The sequence below is a fragment of the Pteropus medius genome, unplaced genomic scaffold (assembly GCF_902729225.1).
Source record: "Pteropus medius unplaced genomic scaffold, Ma_sr-lr_union100, whole genome shotgun sequence".
Lineage (NCBI taxonomy): Eukaryota > Metazoa > Chordata > Mammalia > Chiroptera > Pteropodidae > Pteropus > Pteropus medius.
In genome coordinates this window covers 7,356,245-7,376,574 of record NW_024351731.1, presented here as the reverse complement: position 1 = coordinate 7,376,574, position 20,330 = coordinate 7,356,245, and the positions used below count along the sequence as shown (strand labels likewise).

General features: G+C 61.0%; 3 protein-coding genes and 1 long non-coding RNA gene across 7 annotated transcripts; 2 read left to right on the top strand and 2 right to left on the bottom strand.

Annotated features, from left to right (window-relative positions):
- Window positions 1-89: 89 nt before the first annotated feature.
- On the top strand, window positions 90-2,207 carry LOC120588822 (uncharacterized). Its single transcript, XR_005649327.1, has 2 exons — window positions 90-227; window positions 1,199-2,207. It is a non-coding gene; the product is annotated as an uncharacterized LOC120588822 (long non-coding RNA).
- A 43-nt stretch (window positions 2,208-2,250) lies between these two features.
- Window positions 2,251-12,324, bottom strand: WDR97 (WD repeat domain 97). Its single transcript, XM_039846098.1, is given in 24 exon segments — window positions 2,251-4,115; window positions 4,202-4,263; window positions 4,353-5,321; window positions 5,402-5,523; window positions 5,605-5,814; window positions 5,915-6,103; window positions 6,184-6,387; window positions 6,473-6,601; window positions 7,394-7,477; window positions 7,582-7,707; window positions 7,791-7,951; window positions 7,954-8,047; window positions 8,130-8,279; window positions 8,400-8,460; window positions 8,733-8,854; window positions 8,943-9,075; window positions 9,252-9,342; window positions 9,418-9,654; window positions 9,734-9,876; window positions 9,948-10,644; window positions 10,827-10,948; window positions 11,069-11,697; window positions 11,862-11,992; window positions 12,165-12,324. Coding segments are annotated over 24 exon segments (5,199 nt in total). The 5' UTR covers window positions 12,295-12,324; the 3' UTR covers window positions 2,251-3,912.
- A 95-nt stretch (window positions 12,325-12,419) lies between these two features.
- MAF1 (MAF1 negative regulator of RNA polymerase III) lies at window positions 12,420-16,598 on the bottom strand. 3 transcript variants are annotated; one of them, XM_039846093.1, is made up of 8 exons: window positions 16,457-16,598; window positions 14,216-14,340; window positions 13,987-14,115; window positions 13,747-13,912; window positions 13,490-13,611; window positions 13,284-13,403; window positions 13,023-13,142; window positions 12,420-12,916 (listed from the first exon to the last, which is right to left on the bottom strand). In XM_039846093.1, the coding sequence occupies exons 2-8, from the start codon at window positions 14,296-14,298 to the stop codon at window positions 12,895-12,897; spliced, it is 762 nt and encodes a 253-aa protein (XP_039702027.1). In that variant the 5' UTR covers window positions 14,299-14,340; window positions 16,457-16,598; the 3' UTR covers window positions 12,420-12,894. The 3 variants fall into 3 exon arrangements, with proteins under 3 accessions (XP_039702027.1, XP_039702025.1, XP_039702026.1); XM_039846091.1 differs by lacking the exon at window positions 16,457-16,598 and adding an exon at window positions 15,089-15,370; XM_039846092.1 differs by lacking the exon at window positions 16,457-16,598 and adding an exon at window positions 14,752-15,009.
- SHARPIN (SHANK associated RH domain interactor) lies at window positions 15,751-19,844 on the top strand. 2 transcript variants are annotated; one of them, XM_039846088.1, is made up of 9 exons: window positions 15,751-16,281; window positions 16,585-16,759; window positions 18,430-18,567; window positions 18,641-18,779; window positions 18,863-18,953; window positions 19,033-19,186; window positions 19,266-19,384; window positions 19,471-19,599; window positions 19,673-19,844. In XM_039846088.1, exons 1-9 carry the CDS (start codon window positions 16,084-16,086, stop codon window positions 19,754-19,756), a joined length of 1,227 nt encoding a protein of 408 aa, XP_039702022.1. In that variant the 5' UTR covers window positions 15,751-16,083; the 3' UTR covers window positions 19,757-19,844. The 2 variants fall into 2 exon arrangements, with proteins under 2 accessions (XP_039702022.1, XP_039702020.1); XM_039846086.1 differs by having other exon boundaries at window positions 18,638-18,779.
- Window positions 19,845-20,330: the final 486 nt, after the last annotated feature.

Below are 20,330 nucleotides of genomic sequence, written 5' to 3'. Positions count from 1 at the left end.
AATCCGAGGCTGCGACTCTGCGCCAGGGGCGGGGCCACGCCGAGGCCGGGGGTTGTGGGACTAGGCGCCGTAAGAGGCGGTGGTGGGGGTCACGTAGGGACAAACATTGTACGCTCGCCACCCTCGCCCACTCCCCGCCCTGTGTGCCTCCAGCCCTCGGTGTGGCCCACTGGCACTCGGCTGATTATATCGGCCCTCTCCCGTCATGGATGGGGCGGAGACACGTGGTCAGTGACCTGGACTGGCTTTGGAATGTTAGAGCAGCCCTGTATTCTTGGCATAACCTCCTCGTGCTCATATTTTTTAGTTTTTATATATTACTGTCTTTAGTTGGCAAAAGTTTCGTTTAGGATTTTTGCATGTGTCCATGAGGGATATTGTCTGTAGTTTTCTAGTATTGTCTTCGTCTGATTTTGGTGTCAGGGTAATGATGCCAACCTGAGAAAGATAAAAGACTATTCCCTTCTCTTCAGATTTTTGCAAGAGTTCACAAAACTGATGCTATTTCTTCCCTGAATATCTGGTAGAACTCCCCAGTGAAGTCATCTGGGCCTGAAATTCTTTCTGGGAAGATTCTTCAACTACAAGTTCAGTTCCTTGGATAGATTCATGGCTATTCGGGTTGTCGTTTTTTTTCTTAGGTAGTTCGTGTCTTTCAGGAAAGAAGTTCATTTCATCTGAATTGCTGAATTCATTGGCATAAAGCTCTTCATAATGTTCCCTTACTGTCCTGTTAACATGTAGAGTCTGTAGTGGTGTCACCTCTCTCATGCTTGATATGGGTAATTTATGTTTTATCTTTTGGTCACTCTCGCCAGGAATTTGTCAATTTTACTGATCTTCTAAAAGAACTACCTTTTGGATTCCAAATTTTTCTCTATTTTCTTTTTCAATTTCATTGATTTCCACTTTTACTTTACTATTTCCTTTCTTCTGATTACTTTGCTGTTCTTTGTCTAATTTCTAAGGGTAGAAGCTGAGGTCATCGATTTGAAATCTTTTCTATTACCAAGTTTTTTCCCCTCGTTTATTCTTTGACTCGTGGATTATTTGCTATGTACTTGACTTTTACATAGGTCGCAAGCCCCTTACTAGATTGATGTTATTTTTATTTCACACCGAGGGCTAGCACAAAGCCTCCAGGGGCAGCAATGCGTGGATAGCCACTCAGGGAACTGTGTGCCCCTGAAATCCACAGGTCACAAGGTCCAAGAGCTGGGATTTGCCCCTGAGACCCGTGAGAAGGGCACTTCATAGCCTCCATCCTGACCTACCCTCACATGGAAGTCCCATGGAAAGTCCCATGAGGAGGAGGGTGGACAAGTCCAAGGAAGTGCCTGTCTCTCCAAGGAAACCACATGCTTCGGACACACGTCCTGCCCACAGAGGTGAGCATTTCTCAAGGAATGGAATTAAAATATTACGGATAACTCGGGTAAATGATGCCCTCTGGTGGGTCCTTTTGACTGAGACAAAAATGTGCACATTCAGGGCCCACTGATGTCCACTAGTGCTGACAGTGATCACCAGCTGGGGAGACTTACATGTTCCCAGAATAAATGACAAGATACGAAGTCTTTGACAAGAGCTGTGCAAAGAACTCCCATATACCCTTAACCCAGAGACCTCAAATCTCCACTCATACGTTGTCCCAGGAATGACCTTTTAACAGGTGTTGTCACGTCTCTTCAGTCTGTCTTTGACTTTTGTCCCCTCGGCACTGACAGACCACGGCCAGCTATCGTATAGCGTGTCCGTGGACTCACGTGTGTCTGGTTGCCGCGTGCTTAGATTCAGGTTATTCATTCGTGGCAAGGATAGCATGAGGCGAAGCTGGGTTCTTGTCATGGCATCTCATCAGGTGGCACTGTGTCAATGTGTCCCAGCGCTGGAGATGTTTTTGATCAGTTAATTAAGCTGGAGTTGCTCAGGCTTCTTCACGGTGAGGTTGCTGTTTATCTCTTTGTATTTAATAAATATTTTATGAGACAATAATTTGAGACTGTGTCAACATTCCTCATCCACCTTTCACTCGCTGACTTTGCATGTATTGTTTTTCTCAGTTATTACCATGGTTGCCAAATGGCGATTTTCTGATTTCATCGTTTATCAAAAAAGCTTTCTCTTGCCCTATTTGTTTACTTATGTTGACGAGGACTCATGGATTCCTATTTTAGTCAAATAAACACAATGCTTTATTCCCATTATTTTGATCCTCAAACTGTCCTCAATTTGGCCACTGGAAGCCCCTTCAAGGAGGTTCCTGTGTGTTTTAAAAATATCTTTATTGAGATATAATTCACATACCATACAAAGCACCCATTTCTATTCAGCAACTTTCGGTATGTTACATGTCACTGATTTTTTTTTACACAGTAGTAAAATACATATAACAAAATTGGCCGTTTAAACCATTTTTAAGTGTACAATTAGTGGCATTAATTACACTCACAATGTTGCACAGCCATCACCACTGTATACTTCTGAAGCTTTGTCATCCAGGAGCAGAAACTGTAACCTTTGAGTATTAATTTCCCGTCCGCCTTCTCCCCACCCCGCAGTGGCCTCTAATCTACTTTCTGTCTCTATAAATTTGCCTCCTCTGCGTACCTTGATGGTTACATCTTATGTAGCCATAATACAGTGTCAAAACCAAGGTATGTGTGGTTCTCTGCCATTTCATCAAGTGTGGGTCCAGGTAACCGATACCACAATCGAAATGGTATATTTAGGTGAACAAATTTCTTAATTTCAAAATAATTGTATGTTAATATGTATTAAATATCTTAATAGTTTCCTGTATGATTAGTAGTTGGTTTTTTTTGACCAGTTTTTTTTTTGACACTTGCCTTACTTTCTCATGGTTTTTTTTTTGCTTTTCAGTCAAATCTTTTTCATGTTTGTATTTTTAAAAGCATGCATTGCTTTTGTAGTTTAAAATGTGAAAACCTGCAGAAGCAGACTGCCACAAGCCACGCAGTTCCTTTTACCAAAATGCCAGGTCTTGCAGCTCTCCAGGCCACGTTTCAGCGTCAGAAAGAGCCACCCACACGGTAGCTCCCTAACCAGAGCCCTGCACAGCTGGGGACTTGTGGGAAGGTGGGGGAGACCAGCTGTGGCCACAGAACCATGGGGAAGAAACGTTCTCAGAGGCTGAGAACTCTCACAGGAAAGCAACCGCTGCTCAGGCAGCCCCACAGAAAGGCGTGGAAAGCGAGGCCGGCCTTCACAGACAGCCCCGATGGTCAATGCGCACGAGTGTCCCTGCAAGGTCACGGCTGTCTAGAAAGCAGCTCAGCCCTGGACCCTGCACTTCAAGACAAGAACCGCCTCCTGGCGACCTCAGGCTGAAAGGTCATGAGGACGCTGCTTCTTTACTGCTTATTGGATAAGGCAGTTGGGGCCCCCCATCGACTCTTCTGCCTTCCAGTCTAAAGGTGACAAAGCTCTGACAGACTCCTGGTTTCATCTGCATCGAAAGGCAGCCGCCGCCACCCGCACACCTGTGGCCACCCAGGCCCTCGCCCTCCCTGCATACCTAGCACACTAGTACCCTCTCTCACCTTACCCCAGTGATCTACTGACAAGCATTGGCTGAGCGCCTGAGCAGGGACACACCCATGCTGTGGGGCCCTGCTCCGGTCGACAGGCCCACCCCGATCCTGTCTCACCCAAGCCCACCATGCCCCCAGCCCCTGCCTCCCACACACGACTGGCCCCAGCAGGTCATGATGCACCAGCCAGACATCCCTGCTCACTCCAGAGGCCCCCAAACACAAAGGTGGCATCCGCTTTGCTGGCCATAGCCCTCTGGACTTTATTTCAGCCCCTGGCCTTGGCCAGGGGCAAACAGCTGGGCGAAGGGCTGCATCCCAGCCCCACGCTGGGAGGGAGAGGAGGCCACCGGCCAGTTCAGCTGGAGCTGCCGGGGTCCGCGTCGTCTGGCAGGAAGTAGCGCTGCAGGGCGGGCTGCAGGAGCAGTGGGGGCAGCGGCCGGGCAGGCCTGGGCCAGTCCGGGGGGAAAGGCTGCAGGTCCACCCGTGGCAGTGGCAGCTTCAGCGTCCGGATCGAGCCATCGAGGGTGCGGCTCTTCCAGAGCCGGGACACCATCTGGCCTGGGGCCAGCAGGACAGCCAAGTGGGACCCGGGCTGGGGTGGGGGTGGAGGTCAGGCCCCAGGCTCTACCCCTGTCCCCACTCACCCCTCGGGTCCATTGGCCACCTCTGCATCTTGGTCTCCTGAAGCCGTAAGATGGGCGGGTGCCTGGGGGTGAGGAGATGGGTTGGACCTGGCCAGGCCCTCAGACACCCTGCACAGGCCCCGCCCTGCCCGGAAGCCCTGCGGGGGCTCACAGGCGGTCTCGGGGCTGCGGCACCACGGCGTTGAGCTCCGGGGCGGCTGGGCTCAGGCTGTGGCGCACAAACTCCTCCTGCGGGGAGCCCTGCTGCGCCCGATACTGCTGGCAGAAGAAGTTGAGTGCATCGATGGGCTCCAGGTCCAGCACCTTCGACTGTGACCAGTGCGTCTGCTCCAGAGGCAGTGGCTGGTCCGGTAGCACGGCGGGCGCCGAGGAGCGCAGGCGGACGTCAGGCAGGAGGGTGAAGGGCAGCAGTGCCTCTGAGAGCGTGCGTCTGGTCTTATGGACGTGCGCCTGTGACAACAGCCACTGGGCCTTGAACTCCAAGGTGGCCAAGCTCGCCTCCCCAGGGACCGCCAGCGAGGGGGTCCGGGTGGAGGATGTCACGGACACCATGGAGATCTGCGACGAGGCCTCCTTGGGCGCGGATGAGAGCGATGAGGTATCGGAGACCTTGGGCAGCACATCCGACAGCTTGGCTACCGTCCCCTTCAAGGTCTCCATCTGCCGGGGAGTGGGTGGTGGAGGAGGCACCAGGGCCCAGCGCAGAGCCTGCCCTCCCCCAGGAGGCCTGAGTGGTGCTATTCCCGGCTCCGAGCCTGCCCCCTCTGCCGACACCCTCCCAGAGGGGAGCAGGAAGACCGCGAGATGGGTCTCCAGGGGCAGGGGAGGCACACAGCTAGAGCAAGGCAGGAGCCTACAGGCCTCACCTGGCTCTCCTCCCTGGACGTGGGGAAAACCTTGGGACAAGGCAAGAGGCTCCACCGGGCAAGTGGCCCACCCCACCCCTGCCACCCAGACCTGCAGGCGCTGGATCATGTCCTCCAGCTTCTGGCAACAGCAGTTGCGCACTATGGACTTAGAGTCGAGATCGGGGCCCTGGAGCCAGGTTATCATCTCCTTGAAAAGGAAACCCTCCGGGTCCTGAAGGCCTAGCCCATCCAGCAGCTTCTTGAGTTCGGGCCTGCGACAGGTGAGTCGCCTTATTCTGGGCCCGCCCCCATTCCCCCCGCGGGGGAGGGGGGGCAGGCGGAGGGGCCTCACCGGTAGGAGGCTGGCGAGTAGAGGAAGTAGGACATGAGCTCCAGCACCACGTCGTGGGACTCCAGGGAGCAGGCCAGGAGCAGCTGCAGCGCCAGAATCACGAACTGCTTCTGTGTCCTGTCCTGAGCGCAGACAGGTGGAGCGCGGTTGGTGCCCGGGGCCCAGGGCGTGGCCGGCGGGGCGGGGCTGGGCTAGGGGTGCACCTGGAGGCTGGGGGGCGGGTCCAGGTTGAGCAGGCGCAGGAGGAGGCTGTGCAGCAGGTTACAGAGGTCTTTGCTCATGTCTGGCAGCAGCCTCAGCAGGGCGTGCAGGATGTGCACGCGGTCGATCCAGGCTACCTTCTCCAGAAGGCCCATCAACAGCGAGGCCAGGCCTTCCACCGTGAGCATCTCGGGGTACATCTCGGGGTACGACTGCAGGGGCGGCGCGCTGAGGCCCTGCCCCGAGGCACCCCAGTCTCCTTCCGCCCTCGACCCCAGCCCGTGCTTCCCAGCGGTCCGAGACTCCCCGAACCTCAAGGTTGAAGGTGGGGAACAGCTTTCTGAACCAGTTCTGGACGACGAAAAATTGCAGGAACCTGGGCAGATGCTCGTAGCTTTCTTGCCAGAGTGAGCGCCCGTATCGGTAACGGAAGCGGCGGAGGTAGGTCTCGGTCCTGACGTCAACCTCGCCGGAGCGCCTCTGGGTCAAGAGCTGAAAGCTCTGAGGGGAAGGGGGGCGGCAGCTGCAGGTCCCGCCTTTCTGACCCGCCCCTCCCGCCGTAGCCCTGTCCGGGCGCCCACCTGAGTCGCCAGCTCCTCAGACCCCAGCGGCTCGGGGTAGAGCTGTTCCTGGGGGCTCAGAGACTCTGAGGCCCACTCCAGAATCAGCTCCTCGCCCTCGTCCTCACTCGCCTCCTCACCCAGCCAGTGGATCAGCTTCTGCTGCCACTTGGCGTGGCGCCGCCGGCGCCGCTGCAGCCACAGGTCGTCCTGGCTCCCGCTGGGCTGCGAAGGGGAGAGCGCGAGTGGCCGCTGGCGAGCCCTGAGGCCTTGGCCCCTCCCGCAGAGCCCCCCCTGGCTCGCCCCTTGCCTGGAGTGTGGGGCGGCTGGCAAGCTGGGTGTGGGCTCCGCTGCCACCGACCTCCCAAGGCTGCCACATCCGCTGCAGCACCGCGGAGTTGGGGATCCAGCCCGGGAAGTGGATGGGCCGCTGCAAGGACTGGGGGTGGAGCACAGCAGGGTGGGCCGTGAACCCGAATCCCGCCCCCTCCCGGAGACCGCCCTGGCTGAGCACCAGGCACCAGCCCAGCTCTGCCTGCTGGTCGCCAACAGCCAAGCTGGGCTCCACACGCCCACAACACAGACCAGCGGGGATCCTTCAGAAATCCGGGGGCGCAGTTAGTGAGCGCCGTGGAAACTGAGGACGGAGAGGGCCACCCTGACCCCCCACATGCTTCCCACTGGACATGGCCCCCAGTCCTGGAGCACAGGTGTCTACAAGGGGGGCAGAAGCCTGAGAGGGCTGTCTGGGCTTGAGTACATGTGCAGCAGCTGGCAGGATCAGTGGCCTCCTGGGCAAGTGACAGTGCCAGACTCGTGCTGGGACAGACCTTGGGGCCTGTCTGGGCATCTGGGGTGGGAAGGCAGTGGATTCGAGGGGCCAGCTCCTGTTGACTTTGCTGCCCTGAAGGGAGGGGACTGTGGCCTCCCAGACAAAGCCCATGGGGGACCCGCTCACCAGCACTTCTGCTAGGGAGGGTACAGGGCACAACCGGCTGGCAGAGGCTCTGGTTTTGCCCCATGTTTGCCTCCAGAGTACAAGCAGACCAGGCCCACAGGGAGCAGTGGCATCAAAACCGGGGGGCTGGGAGGGGGTGGGCAAGGGCTGCAGGTGGGCATGGCCTCAAGTCTGATGTGGACACAAGGGTTTGCAGCAAAGGGAAGATGGGGTGCACAAGAAGGGTGCCACCTGGAGGGAGGAGCCTCTGGGGAGTATGGGTGTGTGTCTCACCTTGTAGGGCTGAACAGTTGCTGGAAAGAAGCCCCTGAGGTTGGAGAGTGGCTCCTTGGGCCGCCTTTCCAGCAGCAGGGAGACCTGGGGATGGGACAGGGCTCAGAGCCCCTCCTCTGAGCACGGACCCCAGCGCCCTGGCAGCTCTTCCCTGGGTGGACAGCACCCCGCTTGCCTGGGTCCCTCACCCTGCGCTGCAGGTGGGAGCATGGTGGGACCGGAGCTGCAGGTCTCTCCCTGTGGAGCTGCTCCCACTGCAGCTGCAGATCCAGACTGAGGCCCAGGTAGCAGCTCAGGGAGGAGGTGGCCAGCAGCTGAGGCGTGAGAGGAGGAGTCAGAGGGCACTGGGCAGGCTCACAAGGTCAGGACACGGGGTGGGAGGGGCAGGAGGCCTCACCTGGGAAGCCTTGCTGTGCACACGCCGGCGAGGGGGTGGGATGGGTAAGGAGGCTCGGGGTTGGCGGGCAAAGCCCAGGCCCAGGGCCCTCAGGTCCTGTGGGGGCAGGGTTGTCAGCACTGTGGGGACTTCAGTGCAGACCCCAGCCTCCCTGAGACTGGGGCAGCTCTGGGCAAGGCACATACGTCCCAGGTCTCTCTCTCCGTGGGGGCGGTTACGGTGCCCTCTTGCTGGATCTCTTTTCCAGAATGCGTGCCCTGGGAGCAGAAGTGGGCAGGTGGGTGTGCCGAGGCCAAAGGTGGAGGGGGTGGGCTGGGGATGGGGCTGTCCCACACCCACCAGCAGGGCTGGGCTGCAGACCAGATGAAGGTAGTTGTCAAAGGCCTCCTGGCGCTGGTGCCAGGAGAGGGGGGGCTGGGCTGCTGGGACCACCAGCCCCTGTCTCAGCTGCTGAAGGTCTTGGTCCCGGGCAACTAAGGTCTCCAGGTCCTGGGGGGAGTAAGGGGTCAGCTGTACTCGAGCCTTGTCATGTGCTGCCCAGACAGTGCAGTGACCCCAGGCCCTGAAGAGAAGCGGCCTGAGCTTCACCCCGCAGGGCTGGGGCATCACCTCCTCCAGCAGTGGCTCCTGCGGTGCTGCGGTCTGGTGATGGATGATAGACAAGGCTGCGCTGCAGACAGGGATGGGTGCAGGTGGGACACCAAGTGGCGTCACCAGTGGGGTTGGGCACAGGATGGGACAATACCACTGGAGGGTGGCCAGGCCCCTGATGGGGCACAGGAAACAGCTGCTGGGAGAGGGGATGCCAGGACTAGGACAGGTTTGAGGTGGCCAGAGGTGGCCGGGAGCCCTGGGACCACATACTAGGGACACTCAGGCAGGCCCTGACCCAGAGGAGCGGGGCGGGGGCCTCCAGGACAACTCTATGGGCTGCCGGCAGACCTGAGACTGGCCACCCCATGCAGGCTGGCAAGCCTCTGCTGCTGGGCTGAGGTCAGTGGCTCCAAGTTGGTCAGCGGCAGGGGAGGGTCATCCACTATGGCAGGAACCTGACCACACAGCTTCTGAGCAGGGAGAAGAGCCTGGAGCCCTGGGCCGGGAGGCTTGTCTGCCCATGCAGCCCCGCCTGCCCAGCCTGTGCTCACCGCACACCTTAACCAGGTAGGATGTGGGCAGGTAGAGCCGGTGAGGCACCAGGCAGAGGCGCGAGCCCAGTGCCAGCACCAGGTCACCGCTGTTGCTGCAGAAGGTCAGGGCCTGAGGAGCACCGTTCAGCTGCAGGAGCCTGGAGGGGTGAGCACGGCCAGAGTCCAGCCTTGCTGCAAGGAGTGGGCAGCAGGGCTAGGCCCTCTCCCCCGTCCAGCTCCTGGGCCCTGGTGGGGTGCAGAGGTAGGGGAGCCCAGCTGGCTCCCCCCAGGCTCCCATTCCACCAGCCTTCCCACCCTTCGGGCCCCAGCCCACCGCAGCAGGCGGTTCTCCGCTGTCCATATGCGGATGGTGCAGTCCAGGCTGGAGGAGGCGTAGAGCTTGAGCGTGGGACAACAGCATAGGCCTGGGAGCCGGGGCCCAGGGTCAGGGACCAGAGCCACTGGGTACCCTGGGCTTCACCTTTGCCCTGCCCCCTCACCGGTGACGTGGTCCATAGGGTCGTCCTGGGGCCGGTGATCACAGCGCCGGCTGTGGCCCAGGCCAAACTGCACCAAACCATAGGTGGCACTGTCTGGGTCCTCAAAGGCCACAGTGACACGCTTCCCAAGCGCACAGAGCACCTCCGCGGGGTGGCAGCAGGAGAAGGTGCGCAGCAGGCTCAGGCTCTCCTCAGCATAAGGGAAGACGCGCCACATCTTGACAGTCAAGTCCCCGCCTATGGGGGCGGAGCCAGGGCTGGGCCTCTGCGGAGGCGAGGGGTTCTCAGACAGGCTGTGGGAGTGGGAGGTACTGACCTGAGGACACGATGCTGTTCAAGGTGGACGCAATGGCGGTGACGGGGCCCGGGTTGTGCGCCCCTGTGCGGAAGACAGTCTTAGGCGCGCACAACTCGAGTACCGACAGCGTGCCATCTGTGTGCCCCAGCACAGGCAAGTACCTACGGGCGACAGTAGCCTGTTGGTGCGGGCCCTGTAGGCTCGCCTGGCCCTCCTCGGTTCTGGCACCCACCGGTTCTTGTCCTTCCAGGCCTGGGTGTCACTACGACACAGCTCACCCCCGTGCTGGCGCACCATCTCCCAGGTGGAAAACGCGCTGGCGGGGTCTGTGAGGTGGCTGTAGAGGTGCAGGCAGCAGGGCCTGGGCTCGGGGGAAGGCGGCGGGCACGTGCGGTACAGCACGTACATGGGGCAGCGTGCCGCATTGGCACACACCAGGTCCCCAGAGCGCATCAGCAGCCACAGTAATTCGCGAGGCAGGCAGTAGGCCACGGCGGCCGCGCAGTCGTCGGGCTCGAGCAGCAGTGAGCTCACGGTGCGCCCCGTCGCAGCTGACACCAGGTAGACCGAGCCGTCGGCGCACGCGCACACAAGGCGCACGGGCAGTGGTGGGTGCAGGGGCATGGGCAGCGCGGGCGCCACCTGCAGGTGAAGCACTGGCGCGGACAACTGCGCCAACGGCGAGTAGAGCTCGCACAGGCGCCACAGCTCCACGCTGCCGGCGCGTAAGGAGAGCACAGGCCAGCCTCGGCCCGCGGGCGCCAGTAGGCAGTCCACGTGCCCAGACTGCACCTCGTGGCCCCAGCAGCTCAGTGCCACCTCGCCCACCTGCGCCGCAGCTTGCAGGTCCCACGTGCGCAGCGTCCCGTCCTGTGAGGCCGACAGCACCAGGGAAGTGTTGGGGAGCACGACCATAGCTGTCACCGGGCCTGCGGGAGGGGCACGGGTCACTTGGGTGCACCTGAGACCAAGGGAAGGGGAGCCGTCAGCCCGGATTGAGGCCAGTGCAGAGAAGTGCAGCCAGAGCCAATGGGGATTCTGGACAGCTCAGACTTCTTTAAGGCGAAGGGCCGCGGAGAGACATCGGGCCTCAGAAGCCGGCATGGCGCACCTGTGTGGCCCACGAACACCATCCGGATCTGCCAGTCAGCCTCCCACACCTTCACCGTGCTGTCTCGGGAAGCCGTCACCATGGCCTCAACCTCTCTGCAGTACGCCAAGTCAGAGACGGTGCTGGGGGTGGAGTGGGGAGAGGCCCCTCCAACTCAGCATCGCCTCCCGTGAGCACCCCTGCCATAACCGTCTTTTCCTCGCGGACTTGCCTCATGGGCCCCGTCCCTGGGACCCCCTCACGTTTTGTGCAGATCCCGGCGTACATCTATGACAGCCCAGGTGTGCAGATCAAAGGTGAGCACGGCCGAGCCATAGGCTGCGAAGCAGCAGCAGGCGTGGTGGGGAGGCAGGGGCCCCAGAGCCAGACGTGTAAGCGCACCCAAGGAGCTTGGTAGAGGCTGCAGAGGTGACCCGCTGGGCACCAGACAGCGACCTCCTAAACGGAACTTCCAGAGTGCTAGGCAGCCGCCTGCCTCCGCCACTAGCAGCAGCCCCAAGTCAGGCACAGGCAGGCAGCAGATGGGCTCCTGGCCTGGGGCCCTACCCAGCCCTGGCTCACTCAGCCACAGCAGGCTGAGGTCGGGCCTTAGTATGGCCAGCCCCTTGGGGCCCCAGCCCACAAAGCGGCCCACGGAACCCAGTGGTCCGAGCACTGTCACTAACCCCGTGAGCACCACGGGGGCCAGCAGCTTCCCGTGGGCCCAGCCGTCCTCTCTGTGCAGGTGCAGGCGGCCAGCGCCGTCCAGCACCACCAAGCGTCTACCCACTGGGTCCTGCGCCACGGAGCACAGCCCGGCTGCCACCTCCAGGCGGCGCAGTGGCTCCAGTCCGTGCGTCAAGCGTGCCACGCGCAGCTCGGCTCTCTTTTCCTGCAGGCAGGGGTGGGAAAGCCTGCGGTCAACTTGGGGGGACCGGAGAGAGGCGGTACACCTGCCTAGGAGAGCCAGGAAGATCTGCTGGGATCATGCTGGGGACCCCGAGGGGGAGAGCCGGGCCAAGAAAGAGGCTTCAAAGCAGACGGCCCGGGCCACACCTTCTCCACAAAGTCGTGCAGGCCTGCACGCAAGAGTAGCCACAGCTGGCGGGCGCGCGTACGTGGGGTCATGTTTTGCCACCGTGAGCTCCTGGTAAAAAGCTGAGAGGCAGGCTCCGAGAAAGACGACTCTGCGGGCCAGCGGTGGAAGCGCTGTCACTGTGTGGCACTGGGTGCCCAACCAACCCCAGAGGTCAGCCCTCCAGAGAGCCCTGTGAGTTAGGGGGCTGCCCTGGGAGCCTTGTTCTTGGTGGACAGAACCCGCGCCTGAGTGAGGCCGGCTCTTAGGCCAGGCCACCTCACCATTTTTTTCTTCGAGCAGCCCGGGGTCCGGGATGTCATCGATATCAGTGTCATACTGGTCCGGATCCAGGGCCAGGCTGTTGCCTTCTACTGAAAAGGAGTTACTTGCATCCCATACATCCGTCTCCATTTTGGCCGCGGCAGGTCTTGGCGGCTTAACAGCCCCCTACCGCCTGTTGCTAGGATACCAGGCGACGCAAGCCGCGCATTCGACGCAGGCCCCGCCCCAGTGCCGCACAGAGCCCAGGTCCACTGTAAGTCTCAGAAACTTTTATTGGAAACAAACGAGCTGCTGCAAAGTGACACTCAGTGCACGCTGCCCAGTGGGCGAGGTTGGGGGTACAGGTGGGCCCCAGGATCCGGCCCAAGCCCAGGGCGGATAATCGCTGGGGCCCGCCTGCCAGTCCCGGGCCTTCTGGGCTGGAGTGTGCAGGACCAGGCCTGAGCCGGTACAAAATACAAAAATAAACTCTGTGGTCCAGCTGGCCCTGCCTGTGTCGGTTTGGGCAGGGCAGTGGCTCCCCGCAGCAGGCCCTGTGCTGTCTGTCCAGTCCAGCCACAGTGTGGGCAGCAGAGCCTGTGAGGGTGAGCGCTATCGGTCGGCTGGAAGCAAAGGGCTATGTGGGCAGCGCCAGGGTCTGGCCAGCAGCTGGGGAGGCCCTGGGGCTCCTCAGGTGGGCAGGTCCAGGCGCTGGTTGAAGCTGGATGAAGCTGCGGCCTCTGCGCCTTGTCACATACAGATCACCGGGACCCTGGGTGGGGAGCACACAGCGAGCCTTGAGGAACAAACACCGCGAGACCAGGCAGAAGGGCCCACCCTGGGCTGCCCACTCCAGGCTCCAGGGAACCAGGACACACCTGTCCTCCATGGTGCTGGGCTCCTCAGGGCCACCATCACTGCCTCTGCGCACCTCATCCTCCTCCCCCAGCTCCATGTCCAGCTCGTTGCCTGCCTCTGAGGGCGTGTAGGTGGATCCGCTGGAGGAGGGGGGTGAACTCGATCTTAGGACTGCCTGCCCCAGCCTGCTGCTGACCCCAGGAAGGATGTCCAGGGAGGAAGGGTCAGGAGCAGGGTGGGTCAAACAGCGAGCTGGGGGGAGGGACGTGGACGGTGCCAACCTGATGGAGCGGCAGCTGAAGAAGACGACCCGTTTCAGCCGCTTGTTGTAGAAGAAGTAGTTAAAGGACCACAGGCTGCCATCCTCCCCAAAGGGGTCCGAGTCCAGGTCCGGGTTGTAGCTGGCGAGAGTGGGGGCAGAGGCCGCTGGTGTGAGGGCCCAGCTGCCACACAAACCTAGGGCCCACCTGTAGGGAGGCCAGCCCACCTGTAGATGTCACATTCGGCCAGGCAGATCTCCTCGTCCACTGCGTTCCACAGCTGTGGCTTCAGGGCCTTGAAGTCTTCCCGCACGGCTGAGAACAGACTGCAGTTGACTGCATTCACCACCTAGGATGGTCACAGCCAAGACTGACTAGGTACCAGGATGGCACACACAGACTGGGGGAGCCCAGGGCCACAGAAAATGGGGGAGAACACTGAGGACAGCTGGGGGGCTGTGGGTCCCTCCCCACTTGCCCTCACCCAGCTGAGGCTGGGCTCCCGGCTGAACTCATGGCTGCGAGCGGTACTGAAGTCGTAGTCAGGTCGGAAGGACTCGTTGAGCGTGGCGATCAGATAGAAGAGGGTCTTTCGGCTGCATTTGTCGCTGAGAGGACCCTCGTCCTCACCACCTTGGCTCTTGCTTAGTCTGCACAGAGAAGCGTCAGTCCAGCTCTGCCCTGCACCCCACGCCCCCAGTGGGCCAGCCCCGCCCCAGCTTACCTGCTGGGGCTGAGGCCAGAGGTCTGGGGCGGGGACAATGCCTCCAGCACATGTGGCTGGCCTTCCTGGCAGAATTGCTTGAACATGTGCTTGTCATCTCCCGCCATCTTACACGAGTAGCTTTCAATCCTACGGGAAGAAGGCAGGACGATGGAGCATGCCACCCCCAGGTTCAACTCAGGGCCAGGGCAGTGACCCCTGACATCAGCCCCTAGAGCCCCGGCCCCACCTGCCGATGATGTGGGCATCTCCTGTCTCCACAGTCAGCTGTGAGTTGATGGCCTCGAAGCTTGAGTTCTCCAACAGCTTCATGTCCTTAGGGAGGGGTGCTGAGCTCCCAGGGCCTAGTGCTGCCTGGGGACAGGAGGGCAGTCCATGGGCATCTGGCCCCTGGGGCTCCACCCTCAGCCCTCTTCTCGGTAAATGGAACCACAGTAAACATGCTGGGGCCCTCCCACAGCCCGCTCCAAGCCTTCAGCACTAGGGGAGAGAATCCTGTCACCTGAGGGTGGCAAGTCTAGGACCTGCTCAGCCACCCCCCCTCATTCCAGGTTTGGAGCCAAGGTGGAGGCCAGCTGGGGACCCTGCCCACCCAGGGTTCCCGGTTTAGTCTCTTCCTCAACACCCCTCATCCCGACAGAAGTGCCTCGACACAAAGATGGTCACCGTGAGCCCGCGAAGGGTCATGACGCCTGCAATCCCCCTCCAACCCGACTCAGCCAGGGTTAGAAACCGGGACACCTGGGGCTCGGGCCCTGCGGTCACCTGGACGCGGCGTTCTTCCCTGCTCTACGGGATGCTTCCTAGCGAGAGGGAAGAAAACCTACAGGCTCTGCCGTTCTCTAAAAGTGTGCCTAGTTTCTTCGGGAGCGGACGGAAGCTCCACAGCCCCTGAAGCGCCCGTCCGCGGGCCGCTAGGGCGCTCCGGCTCGGCCCGGCAGCGCCCGCCTCCCGGCCGGGGCCTAGCGAAACCCCAGCCGAGCCACGGCGAACCACAAACCCCGGGAGGCCGTGCGCCCCCGACGCACGCACGCGCGAGGCCAGCTGGGGGCTGTAGTTCTGGAGGCTCCTAGACGGCACTGGGCGCAGATCCGGCACCTACCTGTTTGCGCTGCGCTCTAGCTGGCCGGGCAGAGCCAGGCCGGGTCAGGTCGGTTGGCGGCGGTGCGGGTGAGAAGGCGGTGCGGGCTCCGGGCAGCGCGGGCTACTCAGGACCGGAGGGCGGCGCCGCGGCCTCCGCTCGTGCCGCACTGTATCCAAGGGAAGAAGCTCCGCGGCGACATCTCGTTACTCCCGGCCCTGCCGGCCCAGCCGGGCTGCCACCGCGACATAGCCTCGCCCCTGCACGGCGCCCGACTATCGCGACGGACCTACCCGCCGACCGCCACAGATCGCCAGAGCTAGCAAACGACCGACCGACCTCTGCCTCCCCGGACCGGACAAAAACAAGCGTTCGCAAGGCCCGGCCCCACGCCTCTGAATGGCCGGCTCCAGCAGCCGGATCGAAAGCTCGGAGAGCCATTGGGCACATTACCCGCCGCTCAGTCCTGTCTTCCACTCTTACTGGCTGCAGCACCTGTCCGTCACTTTTCTGCCGTCCGAACCCTCCTTTCTCCCTGCGCTCATTGGTCACGGCCTTCCCCTGCCCCGCCCCCACTGCCCGCCGGGGTTCCCGGGAGCTGCTGGCAGACCAGCGCGCTGTGGGCGGGACCCGTCCCCGGAGCTGGCGGCGGGAGGGGTTAGCCAGAAAGGAGCTGGGAGTGGCGGCCAGCTCCGGCCAGCTCCGGGGGTAGACATGGACCGCCGGTCTGCAGCCCCGCCCACTCTAGCCTCCAGGACGAAGGAGCCGCGCCCGCCTTCCAGTCGTGGCTGGCGCTTCTGTCCTTGACACTTGGCCCCAGCCTCGCCTGCCCTGTCTGGAGATCGCGTCCATCCTGGCAAAGCGGGAGGGTCAGTCTCCTCCTCCTCCGGGGCTCCGACGTGCTGGCTTCAGCCGGAACTTCAGGCTCGCGGCCCCGGTTTCCGGCCGGCGCAGGCGCTCAGTAGCCCGAGCCCACGGAAGCGGGCTCGGAGGGCCGGGACAGGGACGGACCGGAGATGGCGCCGCCGGCGGGCGGAGCGGCGGCGGCCCGGGACCCGGGCTCGGCCGCTGTGCTGCTGGCCGTGCATGCCGCGGTGAGGCCGCTGGCCGCGGGGCCAGACGCCGAGTCGCAGCTGCGCAGGCTGCAACTGAGCGCGGATCCGGAGCGTCCCGGGCGCTTCCGGCTGGAGCTGCTAGGCACGGGGCCCGGAGCGGTGAGTGGGGACGGCAGGGGCGCGCTGCCAGGCGGCCTGGTCGAACCGCGGAGGCCGAGGCCAGGCCCCTCCGCTTGCCCGCTGAGTGCTCTATAGCGGTTAACTTTCCTTGCTTCCGTTTCTTTGTCTGTCGAACGGGGATAATATCGGTATATACCTTTATAGGATTACTCACGGTTTCATAAGATGATGAGTCAAGAGCTTAGATCAGCGCGAGTGGCCTGTGAACGTTGCTTCATATGCCTTTGATCATGCAGTACGTGTTGGCGGGAGGCACTGAGCCTTGACTCTTCCCCTCCTCAGGTCAGTTTGGAGTGGCCCTTGGAGTCGGTCTCTTACACCGTTCGGGGTCCCAGCCAGCATGAGCTGCAGCCTCCTCCAGGAGGGCCCGGAACCCTCAGCCTGCACTTCCCCAACCCTCAGGAAGCTCAGCGGTGGGCAGCTCTGGTCCAAGGTGCCACCGTGGAGGGACAAAATGGTCAGTGCCCTGGAACAAATTTGGTTGGTCAGAGACTGTACGGGAGGGAGTAGGAGTAGCCCCGCCCCGACAGGCCCTGGTGGAGGAAGTAGTGGGGAAATCTGGGCTCACCTTACCCACTGCTGGGGTTCTGGGAAGACTCCTAGGAGAGAGAATGGAGAAAAGGAACAGAGACCAAGAGCTAGAGCCTGGAGCAGGCAAGTGTGCAGGGGCAGAGCAAGCAGGTGGGGCCTCAGGACCTGGTGGGAAGACAGACTATATCAAGAGCAACCGGAGGTACTCAGTGTGAAAGTGACAGGCTCAGATTTGAGCTACTTAACATTGGCTGAGACCTATATTCATATGGGGAGGACTGAAGAGAAGAAGGACGTTTGCAGAGGTGCTTAGGAGATGGAATTGCTGAATTTGGTGGCCGTTTAAATGTAAGTGTTAGTGGCTGAGACAGAAGGATGGGAGACCAAATACCATTGGCATCTCAGATTAAAGGCCAGTTTGGGAGGGCATGGAGGTGGCCCAGTACTTACATATCTGAGGGAGCGGGAGTAGATGGGTCTGAGCCGAAGCTGGCGCTCTGGCAAGGTAAAGACTGTGGGTAGGAAAGGTCAACCCAGGTCATTCAGAGAAAAGCAAAAAAATGGTCTGGCAGGCAGACAGTGCACCAGGGAAAGAGCCCACAAATGTGCCAGAGGAGGTGCCAGAGGGAGAGGAAGAAACCCCAGACAACACAGCATGTGCAGGAGAAAGGCTTTTCAATTCATTTGTTTACTCACTCACCAAGTGCAAACTCGGTACTGCTCTGGACTTAGCACTGCTTTAGGCCTTGAAGAGTTCACACGAGTGAAATTTCACATCTCTGCCTTTATGGAGTTTGCATTTCTAGAGGCAAGGGAGACATATAAAATAAATAAATAAAATTCTCAGATGCTGGAAGGGAGGAGTTTGCAAACAAAAATGGGTGGCCGCGAAGGCCTTCTTAAGATGACACTTGAGATTCGAAGGTCGACATGTGAGCCATGAGGCCAGAGAGCAGTGGGTACAGCAGGCCTGAGGCAAGGGTGTGCAGTGGCCCTGTGCTGGGTGCAGGGAGCCCTGCCCATCTCAGCGGGTAGCTCAGATTACTGAGGGCCTGAGGTGCATCGGCTCCAGGGGGGCTGGGCCACAAGTGGGAGGGAAGAGGAGGAGACAAGTGCGCCCAGCCCAGGGCCTGAGAGGCTGTTAGGAATGGGAGCAGTCTGAGGGCTTCTGGGCTGAGGGTAGAGCTGGGAGAGGGATGGAGGTCCGTGAGGGCACCAAGGAGAAGCCATACTGAATGCAGGGCTACTGGTGAGCAGGAAGAGGCAGGCTGCTTTGGTTCTGTTGTGAGGCCAAGGGAGCCCAAGAGATGTGGCCTTGCCTCTGTGGAGGAGGGGCTCAGGTGGGTCCAGGACTGCAGAGCCCGGGTGCAGCTGCAGCTCTGAGAGGAGTCGGTAGGGACCTGAGGGGCTTGCAAGGGCCAAAGCTCAGGGGAAGGCCTGGCTTGAAGTATGTCCAAGGCAGGGCCCCAGCATGGGCTGCGAAGATGGAGGAGACAAAGACCCTGGAAGCTGAGGTGTGAGGGCAGAGGCCTGAGTGCTCGGCTGGGGGACTGGGTCTTGGGAGACCACTGGCCCACCCCACATCTTTCCTCCTAGGCAGTGATAGCCTGCCTCCAGCCCTGGGCCCCGAAACGTGCCCTGCTTCCCCACCCAGCCTTCCTGAAGCCCCTGCAACCAAGGTCCCCCAGCCCAAGGTGGATGTTCCCTGGAGCCCGGGAGACTTGATGGAGAAAGGTAAAGGCAGATGGCCGGAGGAGTTTGGGGGTAGCAGCTGTGCTCGGTTGTGATGGTTCTCTCCCTGCAGAAGAGCTGGCAGGGCGCCTGGCCCGGGCCATCGGGAGTGGGGATGAGAAGCAGGCAGCCCAAGCAGCAGCCACCCTGGCTCGGCATCATGTGTCCCTCAGTATCAAGCTCCAGGAGGCCTGCTTCCCTCCTGGCCCCATCAGGTGAGACCTGGGACTTCTTCCTCACCCCGCCCTCCCAACCCTCCCAGGTCCCCCACCATTCCCCGACCTACATTCTGGCCCAGGCTACAGGTCACAGTTGAAGACGCTGCATCCTCTGCCCACATGTCGCTGCAGGTCCACCCCCACTGCACCATCGCGGCCCTCCAGGAGCAGGTGAGCCCCAGGTCTGGGGAGCCCTGCTGAGGGTGGGAACCCTGGCTGATACTGCCTAGTACTGACGTTCTGGCCCTAGGTGTTCTCAGAGTTCGGCTTCCCACCAGCGGTGCAGCGCTGGATCATTGGGCGGTGCCTGTGTGTGCCCGAGTGCAGCCTTGCTTCTTATGGGGTTCAGCAGGACGGGGACCCTGCTTTTCTCTACCTGCTCTCAGCCCCTCGAGAAGGCCCAGGTCAGTCTTGATTGGGGTGGGGTGAGGAAGGTGGGGGTGCAGCCTGACCTGGCTCTGAGCCCCACTCCTTCTACCATAGGACGCAGCTCTCAGCGCCCCCAGAAGATGGCTGGGGAGCTAGACCGCCTGTTGCCCCAGTCATCAGGGCTGCCCCGAGCCCCTCAGCCAGCAGGCTCCAGCCTCCCTGGCCCCCTCCAGGTAGGCAAGGGCCCAGGGAAGGTGGGCCTGGGCCACTGTGGGCACTGGAAGGGAAGAGTAAGCAGCCTTTGTTTGTCTGCCTCCAGCCCGGCTGGTCCTGCCCTTCCTGCACCTTCATCAATGCCCCAAGCCGACCTGGCTGTGAGATGTGCAGCACCCAGAGGCCCTGCGCTTGGGACCCCCTTCCTACAGCCTCCCCACAGCAGCCACAAGAGGTACTAGGGTGGTGGAGAGGAGGGGTTGAGGTCAAGGGAGCAGAAGAGCAAAATGACCTACTTCCCCACCCAGGTCACAAGAAGAGAGGATGGCCCTTCCCTCCCAGGCCCGAGGTCCCTGGACTCCCTCCTGAACCTCTCAGAGAACCTCTGCTGACTGCTTACTGGTGTCAGAGCCAGAGCCAGAGCCAGAGCTGGGGAGAGGGGCCACTAGCTGGAGTCATTAAAAAAGCTTCTGAACCACCTGAGTGCCTCCACTGTGTGCGGACGGGCTACTGGGGGCGCGCAGCACAGGACAGCCCCTCACAGGAAACTTAGTACTCAGCAGGCAGAGCTTCTCAGCTAGGTCCATGAGGCTGTGCAAGAGTGGGCTTGGACCCCAGTCCCAGGGGCCCTAGGGGCATGGCTCCGAGATCTCTTTCCACACCCCAAGGGCTTGCAGAACTCCATCCTGTCTGCCAAGCAGGCCTCCCCTAGCCCACCATGAGCCCCTCAGGCACAACCCTCCTTTCTCCCACTCAGCTCTCGCCCTCCCAGCCGGCCCCTGCTCCTTGGGACGACTCCACCCAGGATGCCCCTCACATTCTCCTCTTGGGGACAAGAGCTTAGAAGCTAAGGTAAAAGCCCAGAGCCAGGACTCTGTGCTGTTAAGGCCACACCTCCATGACCCTCCCACCACTGACAGACCCACTGCTGCCACCAGGCTGTCAGGCCTAGACCCAGCTCCTGTT